This window comes from Gallinula chloropus (assembly GCF_964237585.1).
Source record: "Gallinula chloropus genome assembly, chromosome: 18".
Taxonomy (NCBI): domain Eukaryota; kingdom Metazoa; phylum Chordata; class Aves; order Gruiformes; family Rallidae; genus Gallinula; species Gallinula chloropus.
In genome coordinates, this window is record NC_140103.1 from 11,636,440 (window position 1) to 11,660,003 (window position 23,564).

Here is a 23,564-nt window from a genome sequence, read left to right on the forward strand (position 1 = left end):
CCCTTCCAACCCAGACCAGTCTATGATTCTATGATTAGCATTTTGTTCTTGACCTTTTCTGTCCATGAACTTCAGCTGTAATTGCTCAGTGGGTGTGATCCTGCATTGCAGTCACATTACCCTCCTTTTGGGGGGAGTTGGGGATTTTTTTGTGGGTTTGGGTTTTTTTTTTACATTCTGTATCATTTAATTAGTTGTCTCCCAGTAATGGCTTTTGACACAAAAAATGTCCAAGTGTCAAAGAGAGAGAGTTTGTTCATTTCTTGCTCTGGGCTTGGCTGTTCGGTGTTCCCCGCGAGACCCCCCCGGCAGCCCCGCTCAGGCAGCGGGTGTCTCTTGGCTCCCTGGTGCACCAGAACTGGGCAATAATGTAGGAGAATTTTGCAAGGACCCAAGAGCAAAACCACTGCTTTACCTCAGCAGCCCGTGGGCACCGCTTGTGTGGTGATCACAGCAGGTTTTGAGTGATGTATGCACAAAGGAAAAGGAGAGAATGAACAGAAAGTAGTTTATGGCTTTCCTCAAAGGCACTTTTCTAACTCAAAAATATAAGCCTTGTGGTTTATATGGTTTTGAAATGTAACCGCAGATACTGAGAACTGGAAAACATTTGATTTACCATCTCCTCCAGTTCTGGTACCAGACTCAGGGCAGAGGAAATTTATTTTCAGAATGAAAAATGTGGAAAGGAAATTGGTTAATGCCAACTCTTCAAACGGGAAGTATTCGGAGCAACTATGGGATGAAGAAACCAAGGTCATTTGTGTCGAGATGGGGCAGGTGCAGATGTCTCTTCTTGACATCTCCACTGAAGTGCTCTAACCTTGTTTTGTCAACTCTTTGCCAGATATTTTGTGGTCTGCAACCCCCTTTTTGGAGCTGTGAAGGATCAGTGTCAGACTGAGCACTTTCCATCTAGGAAGTGAATGGGACCAGCTGCCTGGGAGAAGTCTCGGCTGCCCCGGGCCATCCCTGGCTGATGCTCTCCTACTTGCCATGCTGGTTTTTTATGCTGTGTTCCATGACCTCTAGTTTGTTTTGCTTGTTGAATGACCCTTGCTAAGAGCTGGATCTCTCTTTGCTGTGGAGAGGAATCTCTGCAGAGTTTATCTTTTCTGTGGAGTGGTGGTTGGGGTGTTCTGGTGGGACATGGGAAGGTGTTTCTCTGGCCCCCGTGACCCTGTTTTTGCAGGTGCTGTCCTGCCACTGATTTCACGGGTGTATCTTGGTAACTGCCCCTTCTTGCTTCCAATGGAGTGTCTGGAGGTCACTCAGTAATCTTCCTGTTCCTGTGCTCTGAGTTGAGCCCAGATGCACTTGTGGTTCAGTTACAACCATTTGGTTTTTAGTCACTTTGCTTTGTTCTTCCTTCCCTGGTATTTCTTCCTCTCTCCCTTTTGAGTCGAGCACCCATCTGCTCTCCAGATTTGTTCTGGAAGGCTTATAAGACTCCTTGTAAGGTCCTGTCCCTTTTCCTCAGATATCCTGGCATTAGTTCCTGGTTCCTTCTTGGATGTGGACGAGCAGGAATCTGTCTGGTATTCCAATGGGAAAGTAACAGTGCTGCATTATCCATGCCAAAGGCATGCCTGATGCCAGGGCTCGGCAGCACCCTGAGACGTTTCCTAGACATGTGTCCATCCCGGGTGCAGTCACTTCCCAGGTTCAGGGAGGGGGAAGGCTTTTTCCCACTTACCTGTGCTTGCACAGGGGTGTGTGGGCAGCATGCTGAGGCATTGGAGATTGACTGGAGAGATGATTTTCATGCATCTTGGTAGTGGAAAACCGGTGAGATCACATTTCAGTGCCGGGGAGGTAAGGGGGGAAAGAGCCACCTAAGAAAAGGGCTTGTTTTGTTGATGGAGGTTTAGAAAGGGTTTTAACAAGCTGAATTATTGGCTGTATCTGAAGTGAAACACTGCTCTCCTAACTGCTCTCATTTCCTGTATCAGTCCGGCTTGTTCACGGCATTAATTACAGCTCAGATTTACAGCGGATTTGGTTACACACTGGGCTGCACTCTCAGGCTTGTTCCTGCGTGTGTATAAATTTCCTTGGGAGTCTGGCCAAGAGGAGAGCGTGGATGTGTCCGTGCACACACACATGGGCTTTGCAGGGAACAGGGGTCTGGGTTTTCTTCTGGTTGGTTGTAAAAAGAAACTTTCCTTTTTCCGAAGGAGAAGCGGTAGCTGAGAACAGCCGATGTTTGGAGAGTTCCAAGTTTCAGAACAACCAGAGATGAGAGAAAATATTATCCTATGAATGGCGAGTGTGGTGGTTTTAATTTGTCTGGTGTTTCCCAGAGGTTCGTGGATCTTGGGAGTAATATCACTCTCTTGTAAGCAGCTTGCTACTTAGAACATTTTATAAAGGCAGCACTGGAGAGTTCAGCTGGACAGGGGAAGGGGTTTAACAGCTGAAGTAGCTTTTTGTGACCTGAAATATGAAGTGAGATGGGATGCTGGGTAAGAAATGTAGCATTTCTAAGCAAGCTGTTTAGGAGCTGTGGAATGCAGAAGGTGATGGAAAGGATGTTTTCCTTTCAGTTTAACATTTTTCTTTGGACTTTATGGAAACATAAGTAGAGGTGCTCTAAACATGCAGGGAGTGGGTTTGGAGAGCTCATTCAGATTTTTAAATTCCCTCTTCCCATTTAAACTGCTGATGCATTCAAAGATTTTCATTCAGAATATTCTGAGTCATGGTGTCGTAGGTTTGCAAATTAAATGGAACCAGATATCAAAACTGTTACTGCTTTTAATATGAAATATTCCTGAACATTTGGTTCAGAAATACCAATACAATGAGTAATCCTCATGTGATGAGTGATGCTAGAGACAAAATAACAACTGAATGTAATTTCTTAAGTAACTTAAATGAAAAGTAAAAGAGAAAAATTCCAAATAACCTTCTTGGAAAGAATTGACCAATCTTATTTTTAGCCTTGTCATTCATCAGAGCAGCATTTCATCTTTCCTCTTCCTCAAACACAGGCTTGCCCAACCCACAGCAGAGCCCAGCCGCTCCATCCCAGCTGGGCTCCCCTGGCGCTTGCCCAGCCAACACAGGTTGATCTGACCGTGAATCCTCCCACTCGCGTCCTCCACCCACGGGTTGTGATGAGGTTAACACTTTAGAGCCATTTCATTAAAAATTAGGGTGTAGATAATCCTTTCCAACCCGTGCAAGGCGCCTACTCTTCTTGGGCCATTTTGCCTTCCCATTCAATAGGAGGGAGCGGCAGGGGGGGTATTGGGTGCGCGGCAGCAGCATTGATTTAGTTGTAAATGCACCAATACAGCTTTTCAGCATTGGAGCCCGTGTGGGTGTTTAGTTAAAGCCATGCATGGATGATGATGTCTGCTGTTTTGTGGGGATTTCAGAGTGAGGGGTTTTAGTGCTTTAATCCTGACTGACAGTTGGAAGGTTGGTGGTTTCAAACACAGTGGCATGGAGTAGCTGATCTCTCTTGGGCGAAACAATGCTCCAGTGTGTCTGGGCTGCCTGTACAGAGCCAATAAATCTGTTTTGTTTTGTTTTTCTCCCCCCTGTCCTCCTCTCTCTCCCTCTCTCTCTTTCCCCCTCCTCCAGGCCAGGACCCACTCCTATTGCTGAAAACCCTTCAGCCTCTCTGGACAAAGAAGGAGATGAAGAAGGTAAGGCTGAGCCTCCCCTCCACGCCGCAGTTAATAACGGCATGCAGAGCATGTCCAGATGCAGAACACTTAGGTCAGCCCTGCAATTCTTCATGAGCGCTTTCAGTCCCAGCACACAGGGGAAGAGCCTCTGCGTTTGCAGCAAGAAGGGCAAAGAAAAGGTAGCTCTGTGTGATGTGAAGCAGCTCCGGGGCTCATATAAAAGAGCTGAAGTTTACAGGACTGAGTTACGGGGGAGGAGGGGGGGGGGGGGAGGAATCAAAGTTGCTTTTGTTTTCTTTTAAACACTTTTTTTTTTTTTTTAACATCCATTATATGGAGGCTCTTTGAGGGAGGAGGAAGAATATTTCTGGGCGCTGAAAAAATGAGGGTTGAAGTCAGTAGAAAAGTGCTCTTTGCCAAGTGGAATGATATCAAAGCCTTCCTAGTCAAAGGATTTTTACTATTTTTTCTGATTTGTTTGGTTTTGCCTTTTACAGTGGTGAATGCAATTTACACTGCCTGGCTAAAATTAGTGCTGTATTTTTATACAGAACCCTATGGGCTCTATGTGGAGGTTTCTCAGAGAGAGTAAAATATACTCCATCTAAATTTGGGGCCTTGAAAACTAACAAAAACACGAGATGCATCAGCTTAGTGGTGAGTTTCCCATGTTTAACTCTGCGCTGTTCAGGCAGGTTTGTAGCCAAGATGTTTTCTTCTAGAAGACCCAGAGACCTGCAGCTTGCCACAGAGCCATGAGTCCTGTGTGAAACAGAAAATGTGGCTGTGTACCTCACCATACGTGCTCCATCCCAGGTGTCTGGAGTGTTTAGTTATTTTCCTTGTCTGCCACACTTGGACTTTCCATTTCTGACAGTCTTTAGTTCCCAGCAGGAATAATTAAGCAACTGGAAACACGGTGTGAGAGGAGCCTTTCCAAAGTGTCAGTCACCAACATAGACTTGAGCTCAGCAACTCTGAAGCCTTGAGCTTTCTATTGAGTTGGAGGAAAAAAAAATATTACATGTTAGGTCTTGAGGGTGGTTAATCCCACAAAACAACAGTAGGAAAGAGTAATCATCAAAATCTCCATACTGTGTACCCTGGGACGTGTGTGGATTGCAAAGAAAAATACTGTGAAAAAGACAAAGCCTCCCGTGGACGTGTCCTTGGGCAGAGAGCACCACAGCCTTCCTGCTGAGGGTGGAGAAGCTTGAGGAACCCCATGAGTCACACAGGCCTGCTGATCTGGTCGGCTTGTTTCAGGAATGGGCATCCCAGTGAGACATGTGGGTTTGCAGAGCAGGGAGGCAGCAGCTCCACAGCAGGACACGTCTGTCCCCCTCGGGGCCACCCCGCAGGCAGCACCCTGTGGCTGCAGACGTGGGTGGCAGCCTGTGTCTAAACTGGGGTGATGTGCTTCTGGGCCAGAGGAAAGCTGGTTTAGGTGAGGAGTGCTGGGGTGGGAGCAGGTGGGAGCACAGCACAGCTGTCCCCAGCGCTTTGTGACATGCCATGCCACTGAGCCGAGCTAATTTGTGCTCAGGGCATCTCCAGCCACACCGTGCCCTGCAGCAAGTGCCAACACTGCCAGCAGCCACATCCCTGCCCTCTGTATGTGAGTCAAGGTGCCCAGTACTGCTGTTTTCCCAAGCTCATCAGCATCCAACCATCCAGCTTGAATAAATAAGGGAAGTCGACTTAAATACAACTCAGTCTGCTCTGCTGACATCTAAATGGCAGGGAGCATCTTTGCCTTTCGCTGTGTGTGGGTGCAAGTCAACACTGGCAGTTAACAAGTGCAAACCAGTCACCCCCATTACACGATGCCCCAGTCTCCAGTCAGAGGCTGTGAGCAGAAGGAGGGTACCTGTCTGAGGTACAATCATCATCCGGGATCCCAGTGATAGGAAGTGGCCGTTTCCTGCTAGGAAAGGCAGTTCTGGAATAACCAAGAAGCATCAGCAGACTGCCCTGAGCTGTGTCATTAGAAATAAGGGACCAAAAGTGAATGAAGAAGCATGTAGTATGAGCATCAGCAAAATTTTCCTATTCCCATGATCTGTCAGGCTGTAGAAATCCCCCAAGGAGCATTCCCTGCCATGGGAATCAATTGAAATGGAAATGGCAATTACACGTTTGAGAGGAATCCTTCTCTGGCAGAGAGAGGAGCCAGGCAGCACGGCACTCTTTCCTCTCTGATTTAGGTGCCTTTTGCCTAAAAACACCATGTTTTTTTCCTATGGTCTTTTCCCCCCTCAAACTATACACCCCATAGTTGCAATCTTTAGATTGCTAGAAAGTTTTGGAGAAGGTTTTCCCCCTGCTTATCTAGCTGGTACGCAGGCAAGCCTCAGCCAAGAGATGTGCATAACTCCTGCTCCTGACAGCCGTGCTGCCTGGGAAGGCAGGTTTGTGCTCCCCCAGGACCTGGTGTGTGCTGGAGCCCATCCTGCCAGAGCCCAGGCCCTGACTCCAGCCCCAGGAGGAGCTGAGCAGTGTGGTGAAAGCTCTTCTTCAGCCTAAATGTGCTGAAGTGGGGCTTTGAGGGGGGAAAAAAAACTTAAGAAGAAGAGAGGCCATTTATAAACAGTGCAGTTTAGTTGGCGAGTTGCTTTGTTTTCCTTTGGCTGTTGTGTTGGATATTTGTGGTTGGATAAGAGTTTGCCTTTTCCTTCTGCTGAATCTCCCAGTGAAGTTGGAGCCCTGTGTTTAACAGCACAAATTCTTGCTGTGGGGAAAAATCCTTATGGGGGGGGGGGGGTGTGGAAATCTGTTATCTACAGTCCCATCTTTGTTAGTCATCAGCTTTTTCGTACTGCTTTTGATAATCTAGTGAGAAAGAAACAGTTTCTGTTGTAAACGATAGGTTTTGTGGTTTTTCCAGACATGAAAGACGCTATGGAAAATAACTGGCTTCCAGTAAATATTGTTGGGGGGAGGGGGGGGGGGGAGGAAAGAAAGAACTAATTAATTGGCAAATTTTCTGTAGATTTTCTTTTCTTTTCCATATCATTCTTCAAATGGCATGTTGTTTCCATTGGAAGCTCCGACTGGGGTGATCATATACAGTACATCACAAGTGCTGGCTGCAGGCAGGAACAAGTATCTTTTGGATTTTGCTTTTTAGCCAGAAAAGAAAGAGAGCAGCTGCTCTTAGTGATTTCTTGTTTTCTGTCTCTGCTTTTGCCTTGCTCCACGCATGTACCATGCGGTGAAAGGTCCTGTGTGGGTACTGAAGGATGCCACTTCTTCACCCTGCCAACCCTCCCAGCTCCTTGGAAACTCCTTCTAATGTAAACATAAAGATATTGCTCAGTACTGCTAATTTATCACTTCTACCAGATGGGTAGTAAGTAGCCTATTAACATTCACAAAGTGAGTGTCCAATTCCTTCACATTTCTAAACCCATCGCCCCGGGATTCCCAAGATTTATGGAGTGGAGCATTCCCATGTTGCCAGCCCCTCTGAACCACCCTCTGACTTGCAGAGGTGTGTGTGGTGCCTGACGTGCCCTGGCAGGGGGTACTCAACAGCCAACACCGGGTGGGGTTGGAGGAGAGGCACAGGGATCTGCAGGATGGAGATCTGACTGAGTTTGAACTCTTGGTATTTCTTTCTTTTTAATCTTGTATGGAAAATCCAAACTGTGTTGATACTCCCAGATACTCCTGTCAGGGTGAGGAGCATGATGCCCTCGTGGCTTAAGGGGGTATAAGGTCAAATAGGAAAGTTTGCAGTGGAAGGATAGGCTGGAGGGGTGTATTTGTTTCGTTACTTGCAGGTCTCTAGTAGGTCTCATGAGTAGGTTTTTGAGCCCAACTACCTACCTTCACTATTGCCATTTTCCTACTAACACCCCTTTCTCCAGCTCACTTCTTTTGTCCCCCTCCCCCAAATCCCAAGCTCCTTTGTCTGCCCCACAGAACAACTTCTCTGTCTTTATGGGATAATTAGTGTGGACAATTGCTGCTTTTCCCATTGGGTTTGAGGTGCAGTGAGCCATGAAGGAATCTGTAATGACATGAAAAGTCACTGGAGGCGCGGATGGTGGCTGAATAGCAACAGTTACCTCTCTGAATAGATTAAATTAAAAAAAATAAAGCTTTGTGTTCAGTTGGGGGAAGGGAGGATTCACTAATCTTTTTGTACATGACAATGTGGTTTTGTATCTCAGCAGCTCAAGGAAGAAATCCGGCGGGGCTTTGCAGGACTGGAGGACCCCTTGGCAGTACTCCTGGACATGCTGGAGAGCAGCAGTGACTGGAAGGGGAAGGGGCATTCCCTCGGGTATTGCATCGCCGCGGAGTTACAGCTTTGGATAAAAGAGCATCCTGCTGTTCAACAGGTTAGAAAGAGAGAGAGCAAGAGAGCAGAGAGAAAGGAGAGGGTGATAGATTTTCATCTCCCTCAAATGTCCTCAGTTTCACTTCATTCCACAGTCCCTCTTCTGCTCCACAGCGTCACACAAACGCACTGTGACAGGGTGTGAAATTGGTACCGAGATGTTATCAGCTGTGTGCTGGCCTGAAAGTTGAAATCATATCAGAAGCTGTGATGTAGGAGCTCTGTTTCCCATTCCAAGCTGGGATTTCCATCTTTCCAGACCAAACCACTTTGATCAAGCGTTGATCCTGCAGCCTTGGCCAGGCTGGAGTCTCTCCCGCTGGAACTCACATCCCCCACTGTCAGGATAAAACCAGTTGCTGTAATCTACTCTGCATATTCTTCCACTTCTGCAAATAGAAGCCAGTTACTGTTCGATTGCTTAACTCCTGCCATGTGGTGGGGAGCTCTGATCACGGGGAATGCAGGACATGGGAACAGTAGGACTTTTCAGCAGCCGAATGATCAGCTTTGTAATGTTGGGTCACCAGAATGCACGTCCTGTTGGTTACCCTTCCTTATGCCTTCTTAGATTCCAACCTACCAAGGTTCTCTCTCTCTTTTTCCATGCTTTTGGCTCCAGACTGCACGAGCCTTTTATAGTTGTGTTGTTTCATTTCCCATTTTCCCAACGGCACGTTTCAGACCTTGAGCTTTGCCCTTACAGTGTCTGCAGAGTGCAGCGAGGTGCCACCAGCACTGGAGTTCATTAGAGAACCATCGTATAGGAACACAGGGACCACTAGTGCTTGAATCTGTGCATCTTTTCATGATGCTTTTGCTTTTCCTGCCCTTCTTGCACCCAGAAGCAAGCCTGGGAATGAAAATTGAATTCTTATGCCTGATAGGTGAGATCTCCCTTGAGAGGAGTTGCTGGATTCAAAGATTTTCTGCTGGGAACTAGAGGGGAGAATTTCTAAATAGCTGTGTTAGTAAAAGAAGGCATTCTTCCAGTTTCATACTTGACTTCTGCACAAGGCCATATGCCTTTTCCAGAATTACCCCACAAACATTTAATGTTTTTAAATTGGATGCTGTGAAAAAAATGTGTATCATATTGTTCTGATTTCTGCTTGCAGACTCCATGGGGAAATTGGAGAATCCCTTCCCAAGGAATTGGCTTATTCCACTGTTTAAACAAGCTGCATTTTCAACTGCCAGTGAATTGTAGCCATCTTTACTAAATCTGTCTTTGATTTTTTTTTTTATATATGTATTTTTTTTCCAGTCTGGCATCAAGCTGAAGAAGCTGCAGGCCCGTGTCCTTGGAATACTCTCACAGTGCCCAACTAATCTTCTTGACCCTCTGATTAGCATTTACCAGCTCCATACAGCAGACCGGAACTATTTGCTTGGACATGTCAGTCATCTTTATCACAAGGGCGATTACAAAGAGGTGGGTCATGTCTTTCAAATAAATTTACCTACCCAGCTCTGGGGTTCCCTGGTAAGGGCTGTGTCCCTTTTTGGATGCATTTCAATGTGAATTCCGTTCCAGCACAGCAGCTGCGCGCTGTGAATGGTGCAGCTTAGCCTGCTCTTCCCCTGTACATGGGCAGGCTGTGTTCAACCTCATTTTTTCTAATGGCTGAGTACAGAATGCCAGGGAATCCTTCCTCCACCCCTTTTTTCTGACCTTTGAAAGTAACAGGTTAATAGGGTTTAAGTTGGAGAATTTAAGGGAATGGTGGTGTCCTTTTTTGTTTGCCTTGTCCTTGGCAAGAAAAGAAGGGATTTTAGGCATTGGTCTTAGACCTGCTGTGCTATCTGCAATCCACCCGCAGCGAGGAGGGCTTGGAAAATCTCTCTCTTCCCACGTGATTGCCCTAACCAAAGGGTTCTCAGATTGAGGAGTTTCGAAGCCTCTTTGCCATTGAGGCTTATATTCAAAATGTGTTCTTGCTGATGAATTTGATTTTGAGTGGCTGACATTGGCAGGAATTCACCAAACCCAGAATTTGGTGTGTTTTGCCCTGTGGTTTGGAGTACGTGCAGCATCTCTGGCATGACCGTGATGTCTTGGGAGCTTTGTGAGTGTTCTCATGAGCAAACTGCAATACTGCTCATGCTTTTTGTTATTCTGTTCTTTTAAGTTAAAAAAAACAGGTTTGTTTTTCTCAATCGAATATGGTTCATTTTGATGGTGTAGAACAGCTTGATTGTCTTTAACAAGAAAATAAATCACATGGCATTTTAAAAATCCTATTCTTCAGTAAAGCCCAATTCCCAAGTGAGATGGTGGAATTCCATTCTTGGTGATTTCTTTGAGTACTGAAACAAGGATATTTCATACTTGATTAGAAGGTCAGAGGTAGCTGCTTGAAATGTACTCTCTTGCTCAGCAAGTTTCTGTATATGAGTGTTTGACAATGCTAAGAGAAAGGTGGCATTTGACTATATTCAAGCGTGATTTTTGATTGAATGTCTCCACAGATATTTATTGTTGTCATCAGAAATGCAGTTCTTTCTAGATCTGGTTTCGGAAAGCTCTGAATGTTGGGGTTTTTTGCTGGAATTGTTTTTCTGTTCTCTCTTCAGAGAAAAGCTCATTTGCCAGTCATTCCCAGTGTGAAGAACAGGAAACCTCAACTGTTGCTTACCCTCATCCATAACTTTCTTCTAGTTTTGTTTTGTTGCCAGAAGAATGAATAGAATTATCTTCAAGCATAACAGGAAATGTTTTATTCCCCTTGGGGCCTGATCATACCTAAGTTTGCAGCAACTAACCCCAAGAAACCTGGATGAGGGCTCTGAGCCCTTGCAGTGGGCTGCAACATGTTGGCTCATCCTCCTCTTCCTTGGTTTTCAGATGGGGCAGTAAAACAGATTCACATATAGGCTTTTTAGTTCCTCTGTCTCCCACCTGAAAGGACAGAAATCTTCATAAATCCTTGATGTCATTCCTTTCTTGCCATGTTTCCAGTAAGATGCCAGGCCTTTATTCTGAAGCACGTTATTCCCTTTGCCTGTTCCGATGCATTTCCTGCTGCGGTGGGCATGGAGCTCACCAGCTCTGCCCGTGGGTTAGGGCTCCTTTCCCTCACAGAGGTTTTGAAGAAAGATCTCTTTGGAAAACCAGATCCTGGGGATGGCCACAGTGGTTATTACCTCTGGCCCTCCCTATGTTCCTTGTTTTCATAGAGCTGGTCGAAAGCTGAACCTGCTTGTGAGTGTGCAGGGGAGGTGCCTGATGGGACAGGCTACAGGCGTCCTGGGATGCAGGAAAACTGCTGGCTGAAGACAGGTGTAGGTGGGTTTGGGGGAAGATGGAAACAGTGGAGGTCACTTTATTCTGATGTAGCAGGATAAAATAGTGGCCATGGTGAGGAGGCACCTGAGGGGAATGCTGGCCAGCGGATGGCACTAGTGCTCCCACGATGCAGCAAAACAAGCCCATACAGTGAGTTAAAGGAAGAAGCAGGGTATGTCAGTGGGGCTTGAGGCATCTGGCCTGTTTGGGGGTTTCATCTGTCCTTTGGTGAATGGCCTTGGCTGCAGCTGGAGGAGCATGGCAGTGTGGGGCCTCACAGGGCAGCCTCAAGCCACGGGGGCTGCACGGGGCTCCCAGCTCACTCCTCATGGCCTGTGTGGCACGACGAGACAGAAGGGCCTGACATTCCCTCTGAGGTAGTTTCAGGTGCAACGTGGCAGCTTTGCCCCCTCCTCAGGAGCTCTCTGAGGCCACAGCTCCATGCCTCCCTGGACCTGCGCTGTCCTGGGCCGTGCCGGAGCCTGGCCGCGCTGCCGGGGTCTCTTTGTGGGAAGGGCGATGGCTGCTGGAGGGGCCGGGACAATGTGGGGATTCAGCAGACCGGGGGTAATGCAGCGCGAGCGAGTCTGCGAGAGGCCCTGAATGGGCCAGGCTGTGCTGGAGAAGAATGAGGGGTAGGCAGAAGGCAAGCTAGTGTTTCATGGTCATCTTGTGTTACACTTCAGCCTTTCAAAGAGTGTCTGGGGCTGGTTGAATGAACCTCTCTTGCACCGCGAATGCGGGAGCCGAAAGACAAAGGGGACTCTTGTCACTCGCAGGCCCCTTTCGGGAATAAAAGCCATTGTCGCATGAACAGGGGCAGTCTGGCAGGCTGTGCATGCTTCAGTGCCCCATGATATCGCTAAGTCTCAGCAGAAATCACATTCAGGGCCCTGTCAGCTTTGATTAGCGGGGTCTCATGACTTAATGTGCTGCGATATTTCATGTCTAAGGGTGGCGGCTGTCTTTCTGTGGGATGAATGCCCTCTATTGTCCACTGAGTTATTTTATTTACATTTTTTAAACAGCTTATAAAGGTAAAAAGATAGCTGTGCTTAAAGGAAAAAAAAAATCAAATTCCTTTGCTTCTGGATCAGTAGTGAGTGCTGCTCGGGTCAGATACAGTGAAACTTGTTTTCACAGTCAGCATCAAAGTTCTCGTCTTGTTTAACAGCTTTATAGTAAATTCTGAACAGGTGGCAGTGGAGCTGGGTTTAGGAAGGAAACAATAAATAATCTTTTTAGCCTCTGACAACCAGAAATATTCTTGGGCCTGAGAGCGCTCCCACTCCAACTCCTCTGCATCAGTGACTAGCAGCATTTTTCTCCCCTTCATCAGTTTGGTTCTTAAAGAAGAGTATAGGACTAAGCTCTTAGTGGAACAGGGAGTGTTTAATTTTTAACAGTGGTTTTGGTTGTTGTCCATCCAGATTCCTCTGTTCTCAGAAGCAGAGCATATTTTTTTCTATTGTCTATAATTTTCTGCAAATAATGCAGGTTGAGTCTAGATGTTACATTCAGTTAATGTTTGGAGTTTCAAGTAAGATAATGTGGATTATCTATTAAAATTCCATTTTTTTAATTTGTCATAAAATAAGTTGGAGTAGCCAGGGAAAAAAATCTCCATAGACAGAGAACTCAAAGCTTCTGTCAGCAATACATACCACTGCAGAAGTAATTTGATGATTCGATAGAAAGGATGGTTGACCAAGGAGTTAAAACTTCAAGTAAGGCAAGTTTGCTAAGGTGTAGAAATGTGTAGTTCAATCACCAGCATAAGCATCAATTTTCAGTGTAGTGATGTTCTGGATACCATTTCAGGAATGTCACTGTTCATAGTCCCATTTCATAGATGGTGCTTGAGAACCCACGGTGTGGTTTTGCAGATCTGTCAGTGCAGGTCGGCGTTGGGGTTGATTGATTGAGCACGTTAATGGGTCACCAGAGTTGGGATTCCTTAACTCTGACTTTCTTGAGCTGTTCTCAGGACAGTGAAAACCTCTGTAATATTACTTCATCACCTTGTTTACAAAGACTTGTTCAACTCTTACTGTATTTTAGAGTGTGTGCCTTTGCTTCTTTTAAATTAAAAAAATAATAATTGATAAGAGAAACAGGAAAAATGTAATGGGATATTTCTCATGTACAGATGATGTCAATCTCAACCTTTTTTTTCCACTAATGTAATCTTATGCAACATAATCTTTATTGACATGTTGCCTGCTAGATTCGTGCCACTCCAGCACAGAGGTAGCCAGCCTGCCAGCCATGGACCACTCTGCCACCTGCCCCCAAACACCGTCATCTTCTGGAGCCACCTCTGCTATGGGTGTCTGTCTGGTGAAGGGGTTGGGAAGGAGCTTGAGTGTTGCTGGGAACTAACAATTCAGATGGTGGCATTCTGCTCCTACTGCCAGCATTTCTGGGCTCTCATCAAGCAAGTGGGCTCTTGGGGAAGGTACAGATGTGCAGCAGAACTGGCCCTGCAGAGTCTGGTTACGGTGGGTAGCCGGTGTGCGCAGGAGACGTGGGCACTGCTCCAGAGGATAACTCCTTTCAGAGGGTGCAGGGACTGGTTAAACCAGGTTTCAAACTGCTTTGAGTGATCTGAGAAAGACAAGCCACGGAACTGTTTGTTTCCAATGCCTCTTCACCTGTGCACACGCATATTCCAACCTTGACTTCCCTCCCTCAAATTCCTTAGGTATGAGTAACCTGCCACTACTTCATTTGGACTGTCTCACTCCTTGTAAAATATGTTTGTGCTCTCTTGAAAGTGGACCTGGGATATCTCATGTTTTTCTCCTTTCTGAAGATCTTCTTGAAGACAGCTGTGTATACTGCCTGCTCTTTAAGCAGGAAGTAATTAAACATCTAACCTGATGTCATATGCTATGCGGTGTTGCACTCTGAGAGTTTGAGCAAAGCTGATTAGCCACAAGTTTGAAATGAGTGGTTCCACAACACAAAACAGATGTTCCCAGTGATTAATACGCAGTGTGACTTTTACTCAATTATTTCTACCATTATTATGTATCCAGGCTTTGATCGCTGTGACTCTCTTCGAGCTGATGTTAGATCCTCCTCTCCAAAGCCTTGTTCTGTTGTTTGGTCCATTCCATGGGTTTCCAGAAGCTCCTTCACCATTGCTTCAGAAACTCTACCCTGTCAGGCTCAGGCCTGTTTACCTTTCTGATGTCCCAACTTGCTTGCGGCAGAGCTAAGTAATGCAGGAGTCATCAGGAACCGTTTGTGTCTGTCCTGTATCATCACTCCAAGCAGTGCTACTAGCAAAAGGTTATTCCTCTGATGCTAACCCCACCGTGGGAAAATTGCCTAAATTGTCAGTGTAGACACCACCCAAGTGCACATGCCCTCGCAGATAAGATCTTGTGTGGCTTCCTGCACTTCGTGCTGTATATGGAAAGAATAGTCATTTTTAGATGAGACAGAGCCAAGTGCACTCGAAACAAGCCGAGAGGATCAGGTATTGGTGTGGGGTGCTGTGGGTTCGTGTGTTCAAAACACTCCCCATTTTCCCATACTCTTGTTTTTGCAGTCGCTTGACTAGAAGAGTGGTCTGGTGTTCGTGGCTTGGCCAGAATGTGTCAAGTCTGGGTAACTTCCCCCATCCTATGGCCAATGCACCTACACACATTTTAGATATAAATTAATGTCGTATTACCCAGCTTTGAATTCTTCCTCAACCTCACCCAGCCCTCCTTTGCTGTGTTTGTAGGTGTTTGTCCATGGGAAACAAAACCAAAGCATCTAAATATGATTTTTGCTTTCACCATAATTGGATCAAAGAATGATACAAACTCCCTGGGGACAACAAGACTCATTAACATCAATGGGATTTGACATGGGCCATCACTGGTTCTCCTGCACTAAGCAGCAGCTTCATCATGTACCTGCCCTGCACACACCTGGGGGATGCAAGACCAGAGAGGGACCAGCCTTTCCCATGTTTCTGTTACAGCCTGGGGCAGGAGGGCTGTAGCATAAGTTAAACAATTTTATGTGTGGCAATAATGCTGGTAGTGCTAATTATTTGTCATTACTGGATTCCATGCTGGAAACTATGTATGAAAGGTGTATTTGTGAAAAGGTGACTTGTGCCACCAGTCAGGACTATGACATGTCTTTATAGTTTGGAGGGGGGGTGAGCAGACCCTGGGGAGCTGACAGTTAGTGTCCACTCCAGCTTTTCCATGTTCCTGCCCCCAGCTTGGAGTTGTGCTCCCATTGATCAGCTGGGGAAGCCCCAGAGGGATCTGCTGCTTGGGTTTTCCATGGCCCTGCAGCTGCAGGGGCTGAGGATCTGCAGCTGGATTACTGGAATTGCTGGCTTCTTGTGTCGTAGCGGGGGAAATGCCTGGTTCTTGGGTGGGGAGGGGGATTCTCACCATTTCAGTTGCTGCTGCCCTGCTAATTGAAGTGTTTGTTTTCTGATTACAAAATGAGTCTGTGAGTGAGGTGTTGCTTTTCTGGAGATCTTATCATCTGTAAGCAGACTGTTAAAAATAGGGTCGTTTTACACAAAACTTGTTTGTGGAGTGAAACAATTCAAAACTTGCCAATAACAAAACAAATCTTAAAATAGCTCTAAGTTGAGACCACAGCCACAGCTGCCAAACACTTTCATCTTTATTACAGCTACTCATATCTCTTCTCTTATTATTCCTATTGTAAACATGCTGATTTTATCTCAGCTGTCCTTGCTCTCCAGCCAGCCAGCCTGTGTAACTACACCCTGCAATCCAGCCTTGCTTGCTCCTATGGCCCAGGTCATCCATCTCCTTCCAGGTTTAGCTTTGTGCATGGATGAGGCTCCTTCTCCACAGCTCAGGGTGTTCCCCTCTGTGGGAAGGTTCTGCCAGCAGCACAGTTCTTCTGGCTGCTCATCACCTGCATTAACTGACATCACCAACCAGCTCCCGTGAGTTGCTCCAAGGGATGAGTGTTGATGGCAGGACCTGCAGTCATGGAGGTGTGAGCTCTGTGGCAGCTGGGTTGGGAGGCAATGGCTCTTCTCACATGGCTGAAGGCATGTTCATCCTCTACACCCTTTGTTCCAGGGTCCTGTTCATGCAGTAACAGGAAACCCAACCTGCCACAGCACCCGTTCATCTCATTAAGGCACCTGCATGGTTCATAGAGATGGAGATCAAACCATGCAGGTTAGATAACAGTTCTGCAATTAGGGTAAATTGGACATGCATGTGAACATTAAGGAGCTATTAGGGAAACCATTGTATGCTTGCATGTTCAAACTAATGGATTACTTGCTTAATGGAAAGGACTGATGAGGTCACATGGTGAAGTGAGATTTTAGATTTCAAGAGTTGCAAGGGGGGTTGCATTTTGTCAGTGCAACAAACGGAGATGATAGCTGGGAGGAAAATAAAACCAGCTGCCAAAGCTTTGGAGACCCAAAGCCTTCTTCAGGTCCAAAACCTGCCAAAAGTAGCAACCTTCATGCAAATTGGGAATAAATTATACAGCTTGAAATTTGTGATGCTCATTGATAATCTGAGAGACACGGTGCTTGGAGCATGTGGAGCAGAGCAGTGTATTAGCCTCTGAAGTGGTGGGACAGTTGTAAAGTCTGGAGTAAGAGGGAGATTTGGCTGAATATTTAACTGGGCCAAGAAATAACATGCTTTTCAGCTCAGTGTCAGGTTCTTAGCATGCAGTCACTGTGTTAATGTTAGTTCCTGCTTTTGTCACTTAAAGCCCATCTCTTGATCTCTCTTGGGGGTGAAGCCTGAGCGCTCAGTGACGGGGTGTCACTTTGTGGTTAAAAACCCAAGCACCCCCCACCCTCCAACAAAACCCCTTAACCTTAAAATCACCAAAGCCAAAACAAACAGGAAAAAAAAATGTTTTCCCACTGATAACTGGGTGTTTTTGTTGAGAAACACTCAGGTGGTGTGTGCTGGTTGTCTGCTCTTATTTATACCCTTGGTCTTTGCTGCAGCGGGTGAAATCCATGCATGCGGTTCTGGGAGGGTAACACAATCCCTGGTGCCTGCTGCAGTGTGTGCTGCATGGCTGGGGCTGCAGAACGGGCTTCCAGGGCTGAGTGGAGTGCTAGGAGGGATCATGCTAGGAGGGAAATGCCTTTCCAGGTGGGCTCCTACCCACATTCGGGTTATTTTCTGGTTAAATTGTTCCATAAAGCTGTTGTGCAGGTGAAGTGTCATGATGAGCTTTGCACTTGCTTGGGGGAAAGCGAGTGTTTTACTGTGTTGTTTGTTTAACAGCAAAGCCACCCTTTTGGTGATCTTTCTCTGAAAGCAAATCTGCTCCCAGAGAGTGGAGAGGCTTGCTGAAGAGAAGAGTGTTTCCTCTGAGCCCCACTGCCCAGCTTTGGTCCTCACCAGCTGCTTCTGGCCTCTCTCAGTAGCTGCTCAGTGTCACACACGCAGTGCTGGGGTCGGAGGTGTCCTGGTTTCAGACACTGCTTACACCCATTTTGGACAATACAGGCTACCTTTGCAGAGTCATTAGAATGACACATCATGTCAAACATCTTCGTTACTCACTGTGCAGTCACATCAGTGCTAATACATACCTGCTCCCAAGGGCTCCTTGCTCTTATTACTCTCCTAACTGGAACATTGCACTATAGTAAAAAACCCACATTATATGCTTATTCTGTGTTTGAGATCCAGCTATTTTTAGACTCATCAGATCATTGAATCTTACAGGTTGGAAAAGACCATTGAGATCCTCAAGTCCAACCATTAGTCCAACACCACCATGTTAACTAACCCATGTCCTAGAGTGCCACAGCTACATATGTTATGAACCCCTCCAGGGATGGTGACCCCACCACCTCTCTGTACAGCCTGGTCCAAGGCCTGACCACTCTTTCAGTTAAGAAATGTTTCCTGATATCCAATCTAAACCTCCCCTGACACAACTTGTGACTATTTCTTCCTGTCCTATCACTTGTTCCTTGGGAGAAGAGACAACCCCCACCCCCCTCACTGCAGTCTCCTTCCAGGTAGTTGTAGAGAAGGACCAGGTCTCCTCTGAGCCTCCTTTTCCCCAGGCTGAACAGGCCCAGTTCCCTCAGCCCCTCCCCATCAGACTTGTGCTCCACACCCTTCATCACCCTGTTTCCCTTCTCTGGACCCTCTCCAGCACCTCAACATCCTTCTTGTAGTGAGGGGCCCAAACCTGAACCCAGCACTTGAGGCAGGACCTCACCACTGCCCAGCACAGGGGACGGTCCCTGCCCTGGTCCTGCTGGCCACACCATTGCTGACAGCAGCCAGGGAGCCCTTGGCCCCCTTGGCCCCCCGGGCACACTGCTGGCTCCTGTTCAACCCCCTGGGTCCTTCTCTGCCAGGCAGCTCTCCAGCCGCTCTGCCCCAGCCTGGAGTGCTGCTGGGGGCTGGGGTGACCCAATGGCAGGACCCAGCCTTGGCTCTCTGGAACCTCCTACAGTTGGCTTCAGCCCATCGATCCAGCCTGGCCAGGCCCCTCTGGCCACAGCACAGGAATTAAACACTATTCCCTGCTCACAATGCTGATCAGTTGATGAGCCTCCCTAGCAATACATTTCTGTACTGGCTGAGCTGGGACAGGATGGATGGTGGCTGAACCAGCTCTTCTTGCAGCCTGAGTTCCCGTGGTTCACCCCAGCAGTTTCCTCATCTGCAGAAGATACTGATTTGGCATTCGTCTCTGAACGTGGCAGGTCCCAGCTTATCAGAGATTTGTAGATACCACAAAAGGGAAGAATACAGTTCTTCCTGGCCTTGTGAGGATGGTGAACCTCAGCACCTTCGGCTCCATGGAGCTACGCAGCAATTCTGAGACCTTTTGATTTTAGGTTCTTTTCAATCTTGAGTTGCTTTCCCAAAATAGAACCGTTTTACTAAAGGTAAAAGGCACAGTGAGATGGCTGAAGTTGACTCAGAAAGGTGTGCTGGGTCAGGTGGATCTCACAGTGATATTGACAGAAGGAACCCATCTGTGCCTCTTTTGTCCAAGCTCTTCACTTTCTGTCAGACACTTTTTCTCCAGGTTCTGCTGTTGCTTGGAATATGCAACTCTGCCCAGTGTATCCCTACACATTTCTAAGTGGAAAGTATGTGTGCAAATGTTTATATAGTTTGTACTTGAAAATGTAACAGAAATAATTCACATATTAAAAATGTGGTGTATACTTGGCTTTGGAATAATGTGCATTAACCCACTGTGGTGGTGGTCTTCTTTTGTGTTTTCTAGGCAGCCATACTGAGTATTAAGCTAAAATTACAGCCAGATCAAGATGTGGAGAAGGTGAGTCATTTCCTCTGCAGGCTTCTGTCATCAGATCCACCTTTTGTAGTCCAGGAGAGCCACCAAGGCCCTCGAGTTGTGCTGCCTTTCACTGGAGGCTTTACGTTGTTCCCAAGAGGTACCAGCTGCATTCCTGATGTACCTTGACATGTACAGAAGCAGCAGGGCCCTTTTGCTAGAGCCCATTACAGCTGACTGGATTCTTTTTCCTGCTGCAGTCACTGTTACAAGAAATTCTGCCCATGTCCTTGACAAATGGTTACCACTATGATGGAGTTTAGTGCTTTTGCTGTTCCGAAGCTTGGCTGATATTTGTCTTGAAAATGTCACGTGGTGGCTAATGTTTGTGTTGCAAACATCACACTGCTCCTTTAGGCAGCACTGGCTGGTTAAGATGGTACTTTGTGACTTGCCCTGTCTGAGCAGCAGGGATGGGACAGCTCTGCAGTTCCAGCCTGTGGTGTCATAGAATCATAGAATGGCATGGGTTGGAAGGGAACCCAAGGATCAGAGAGTTCCAACCCCCCTGCCACAGGCAGGGCCACCAACCTCCAGGCCTGGAGCTACACAAGGTTGCCCAGGGCCCCATCCAACCTGGCCTTGAACACCCCCAGGGATGGGGCACCCACCCCCTCTCTGGGCAGCCTGGACCTCTGCCGTGTCATGGACCACTGCTGTGCCCTCTGTGAGCTGCAGTACTCGGTCTGCAGAACATGGTGATCAAAGGCAGGGCACAGGGCTTTAAATGTGATTTCTTCTCCTAGATGTGTACACCACTACTGCTCCAAGATAAAAATAACTTGGTGGAAGATTATGTGGGAGAATACCCTGAGCTCCAGAGCAAGCTTTTGCAGATCCTGGACACGTGGTGTGAACCTGGTTTTAACATCAGAGACATCACAAGGTAGAAACACTTGTTCACTTTCTAAACAGCTGGAGCCAACTTGCTGTCAGCGGGCAGCGTGTTCTCTGGTTGTCTACCTGAGATGGTTTCTCACCATCATGCAGTACAATATATTCACTTTTCAGCTGAGAAAGGAGAAATTCTGGTGTCTGTGCCAGAACTTTCTCAAGGGCCCCAGCCCGTAAGACAGAGGTGTCATTCCTATTGACAGAGGCTTGGTTCCTGCCAGGAGAGAGGAGCTCAGAATGAACCCTGTGCAGTAGATCTTAGCGGTGTAACGATATCAGTGCTTCCTCCAGCAGGTTGTAGCAATCAGGCTCTCGTGCGTTGCTGCTAGACGAGGGTGAGTTTCAGTATCGGTTGTACAGGTTCTGCAGGAAGATAATACAGTGATGAAGTGGCAGAAAAACAAGAGATACAAGTGGTTAACCTTGGTGTGCTCGTGAAACAGTCGTGTGTGTTTTAACTTACAAATTGCCTCTCACTAGAGTAGCTCCTGTCAGTCACAAAGCCAACAATACAGCCAGTCTCACGGTGTAGATGCAACAGTTGCAGGCTTAGTTCTGAAAAAACCCCAGAATTACTCAGAATCCCAGAATCCCAGGGGTTGGAAGGGACCTGGAGAGCTCGTGGGGTCCAACCCCCCTGCCAAAGCAGCTCCCCAGCTCATATTGCACAGGGCGGCGTCCAGACGGGGCTGGAATCTCTCCAGAGATGGAGACTCCACACCCCCTGGGCAGCCTGTCCCAGGGCTCCCTCACCCTCACTGGGGAAAAGTTCTTCCCCATGTTGGTGGGGAACTTCCTATGCTCTGACTTGCAGCCATTGCCCCTTGTCCTGTCCCCACAGACACTGAAAAGGGGCTGCCAATTTCCCCCTGCATCCCATACTGAAGATATTGATAAACATGAATAAGGTTCCCCCTTAGTCTTCTTTTCTCCAGGCTGAACAGTCCCAGCTCCCTCAGCCTTTCCTCATCTCTCTTTGTTTGAAGTGAGCCACTGGATGTGCTTCAGTCGCAGCCTGGGATGTGTGTGTGGTTGTACTGTTGGCTTGTTGGTAACTCAGGAGAGGCAGGGAACCGTTCTTACTAACACCTAACTAGTAGTAGTTAAATATCTACTACTTGGGAAGCACACTTTAGGCGATTCCACAGATGTTTGTTTCTGATTCTGTTTGCTTACAGACAATACCAAGGGCTGTCCAGGTACAAACCAGAGAAGTTTAACCGCAAAACCCTGAGCAAGCTGGTCTTCCGACTGCTGGACCGATTTAACGTAGACCCAGGTATGTGATATTGCAACATATTGTGGAGCTGTCTCACCAGTAAAGAACAGATGAAGTCAATTTGTCTTCTTCCATGTTCAGCAAGGAATCTCTGCTGTAATTTATCGTGGGGAGTTTCAGGGTTTAATTAATGATATTGAAAAACAAAGCTGGTAAGTTATGGGAGTTATCGCTTTGTGCTGTCGAAGAATGAAGTGCTTGTGACTAATAGACTGCTTCTTCCATGATATGAAATAAATCTTGACCTCAGAATGGCTCTACATAAACACATGATGGTCAGCTTTGAGTTATGACCCCATTCCACTCACATAAGAGGCAAGTCATTATTCATCTGGGGATCTGTTGTCTTGAGTTATGGGTCCGTCAGCTGGGAAGAGATAACCCTTGGGAAGCAGGAGCCTCCCAGCCCTTTGTATTCTTTGCATACACTAGGGCTGGTGGTAGGGAGTTCTAAAGCTCTTGAAGCTTTCTGAGAGAACCAACACATTTCACATTGCTGAATGGGTCTTTTTCACTACCTAACTTTGTTTTGCTTGGTTGTTAGAGGGGACTGGTGATCCCTTTTTCTTCTCTTTGGAACCTTGCATCACACATCCTTGGCACACCGTTAGGTTTTAGCCTGCTAAGCTTTCTGTGATCACCACAAGATCTGCAATTCACTTTTCTTGGACTGAAAAGTGTTTTCTAACCACAAATTGTGGGCTTATTACACCTGGCAGCAGCACTGTATTGCATATTAATCTTCACATTTTCAGACTGGTGTTCAGAAGTTAGTAAGATAATCCCTGCAAACCCTCATTGGAGGATAAATAAATATAACTGAACTTAGCACATTGGGGTGAAAGCTGAGGCACGGGGGGGATGATGAATTTAAAATCTAAAACCTTCCCAGGAGTTACTGGTCTTGAGTAGCTTTTCCTCCTTTGCAAGGTTGGTAACTCAGTAGGCTCTATTGTCTTTTATGATCTGTAAAGGGAATTGAATTGTTCCCCTTTCCTTATGAAAGATCCACCAAGGGTATAAAATTAACTGTAGAGGTGAAATGATGTAGCTGTCCACATGCAGAACCCTGGGAAATTGAAAACAAATTAAAGAACCTGTGAGAGGAGCGTGTAGCTGTTGACCTCAGGTGCTCTGTGTGGGGCGGTAGGGTGCTTCTGCCTGGTGATGGTTTCACAGGGGTTGTAGCTGCCAAAAATAATGGCCAAATCTTGCTGGTCCTCCACAATATTCTCTGGTGAGGAGGTTCCTTGAGGTAGATACAGATCCCATTCTTGCCAACACTTCCAGAGGGTGATTTATCCTGTGCAAACTGCAGTCTACAGTGTCTACAGGGCAAGTCACTTGCTAGAGAGGGCTGCCCACCACCTCTGTTCATGTGAGAAGGGATGTGGGCTACAAGATGACAGATTTGAGGCAGATAAAACCAGTGTTTGATGACTCTCATGGTCCCATATATGAAAATAGGTGTTTATTTTTTACGTAATTTGATGTGTAATTCAGAGCAGGACTTCACACTCTGCCAAGCTGTGACCCTCTTGGTCTTCTTCAAAATGCTTTGGAAAGGGGATGAATTCCTCCAGAGGGGAGCTGGTCCTCCTTGAGCTGAACTGGGAAACGGTGGCAGCTGGAATCACGTGCCTTTCATTCTCTTCCCACCCCTCTGAATTTCTGGGGGTTCTTTCTCCATTCTTCAGTGGAAGCAAATCTGACTGTGAGGAAAGAGCATTGTTTTTTTAAGAGGAAGCAGGCTAGGGAAAACATACAGGTTAAACCCCCCTCCTTTCTCTTGTTTTG

At 46.8% G+C, this 23,564-nt stretch overlaps 1 protein-coding gene across 1 annotated transcript in view; it reads left to right on the forward strand.

Moving 5' to 3' along the window:
- EXD3 (exonuclease 3'-5' domain containing 3) overlaps positions 1 to 23,564 on the forward strand; it is a gene marked incomplete at both ends in the record, with an annotated part of 227,076 nt that overhangs the window by 25,278 nt on the left and 178,234 nt on the right. Inside the window, 6 exons of the mRNA XM_084272681.1 lie at positions 3,592 to 3,656; positions 7,820 to 7,987; positions 9,254 to 9,421; positions 19,523 to 19,576; positions 20,341 to 20,480; positions 21,667 to 21,767. Of these exons, the coding sequence (XP_084128807.1) occupies positions 3,592 to 3,656; positions 7,820 to 7,987; positions 9,254 to 9,421; positions 19,523 to 19,576; positions 20,341 to 20,480; positions 21,667 to 21,767 (696 nt within the window). The remainder of the gene's footprint in view (positions 1 to 3,591; positions 3,657 to 7,819; positions 7,988 to 9,253; positions 9,422 to 19,522; positions 19,577 to 20,340; positions 20,481 to 21,666; positions 21,768 to 23,564) is intronic.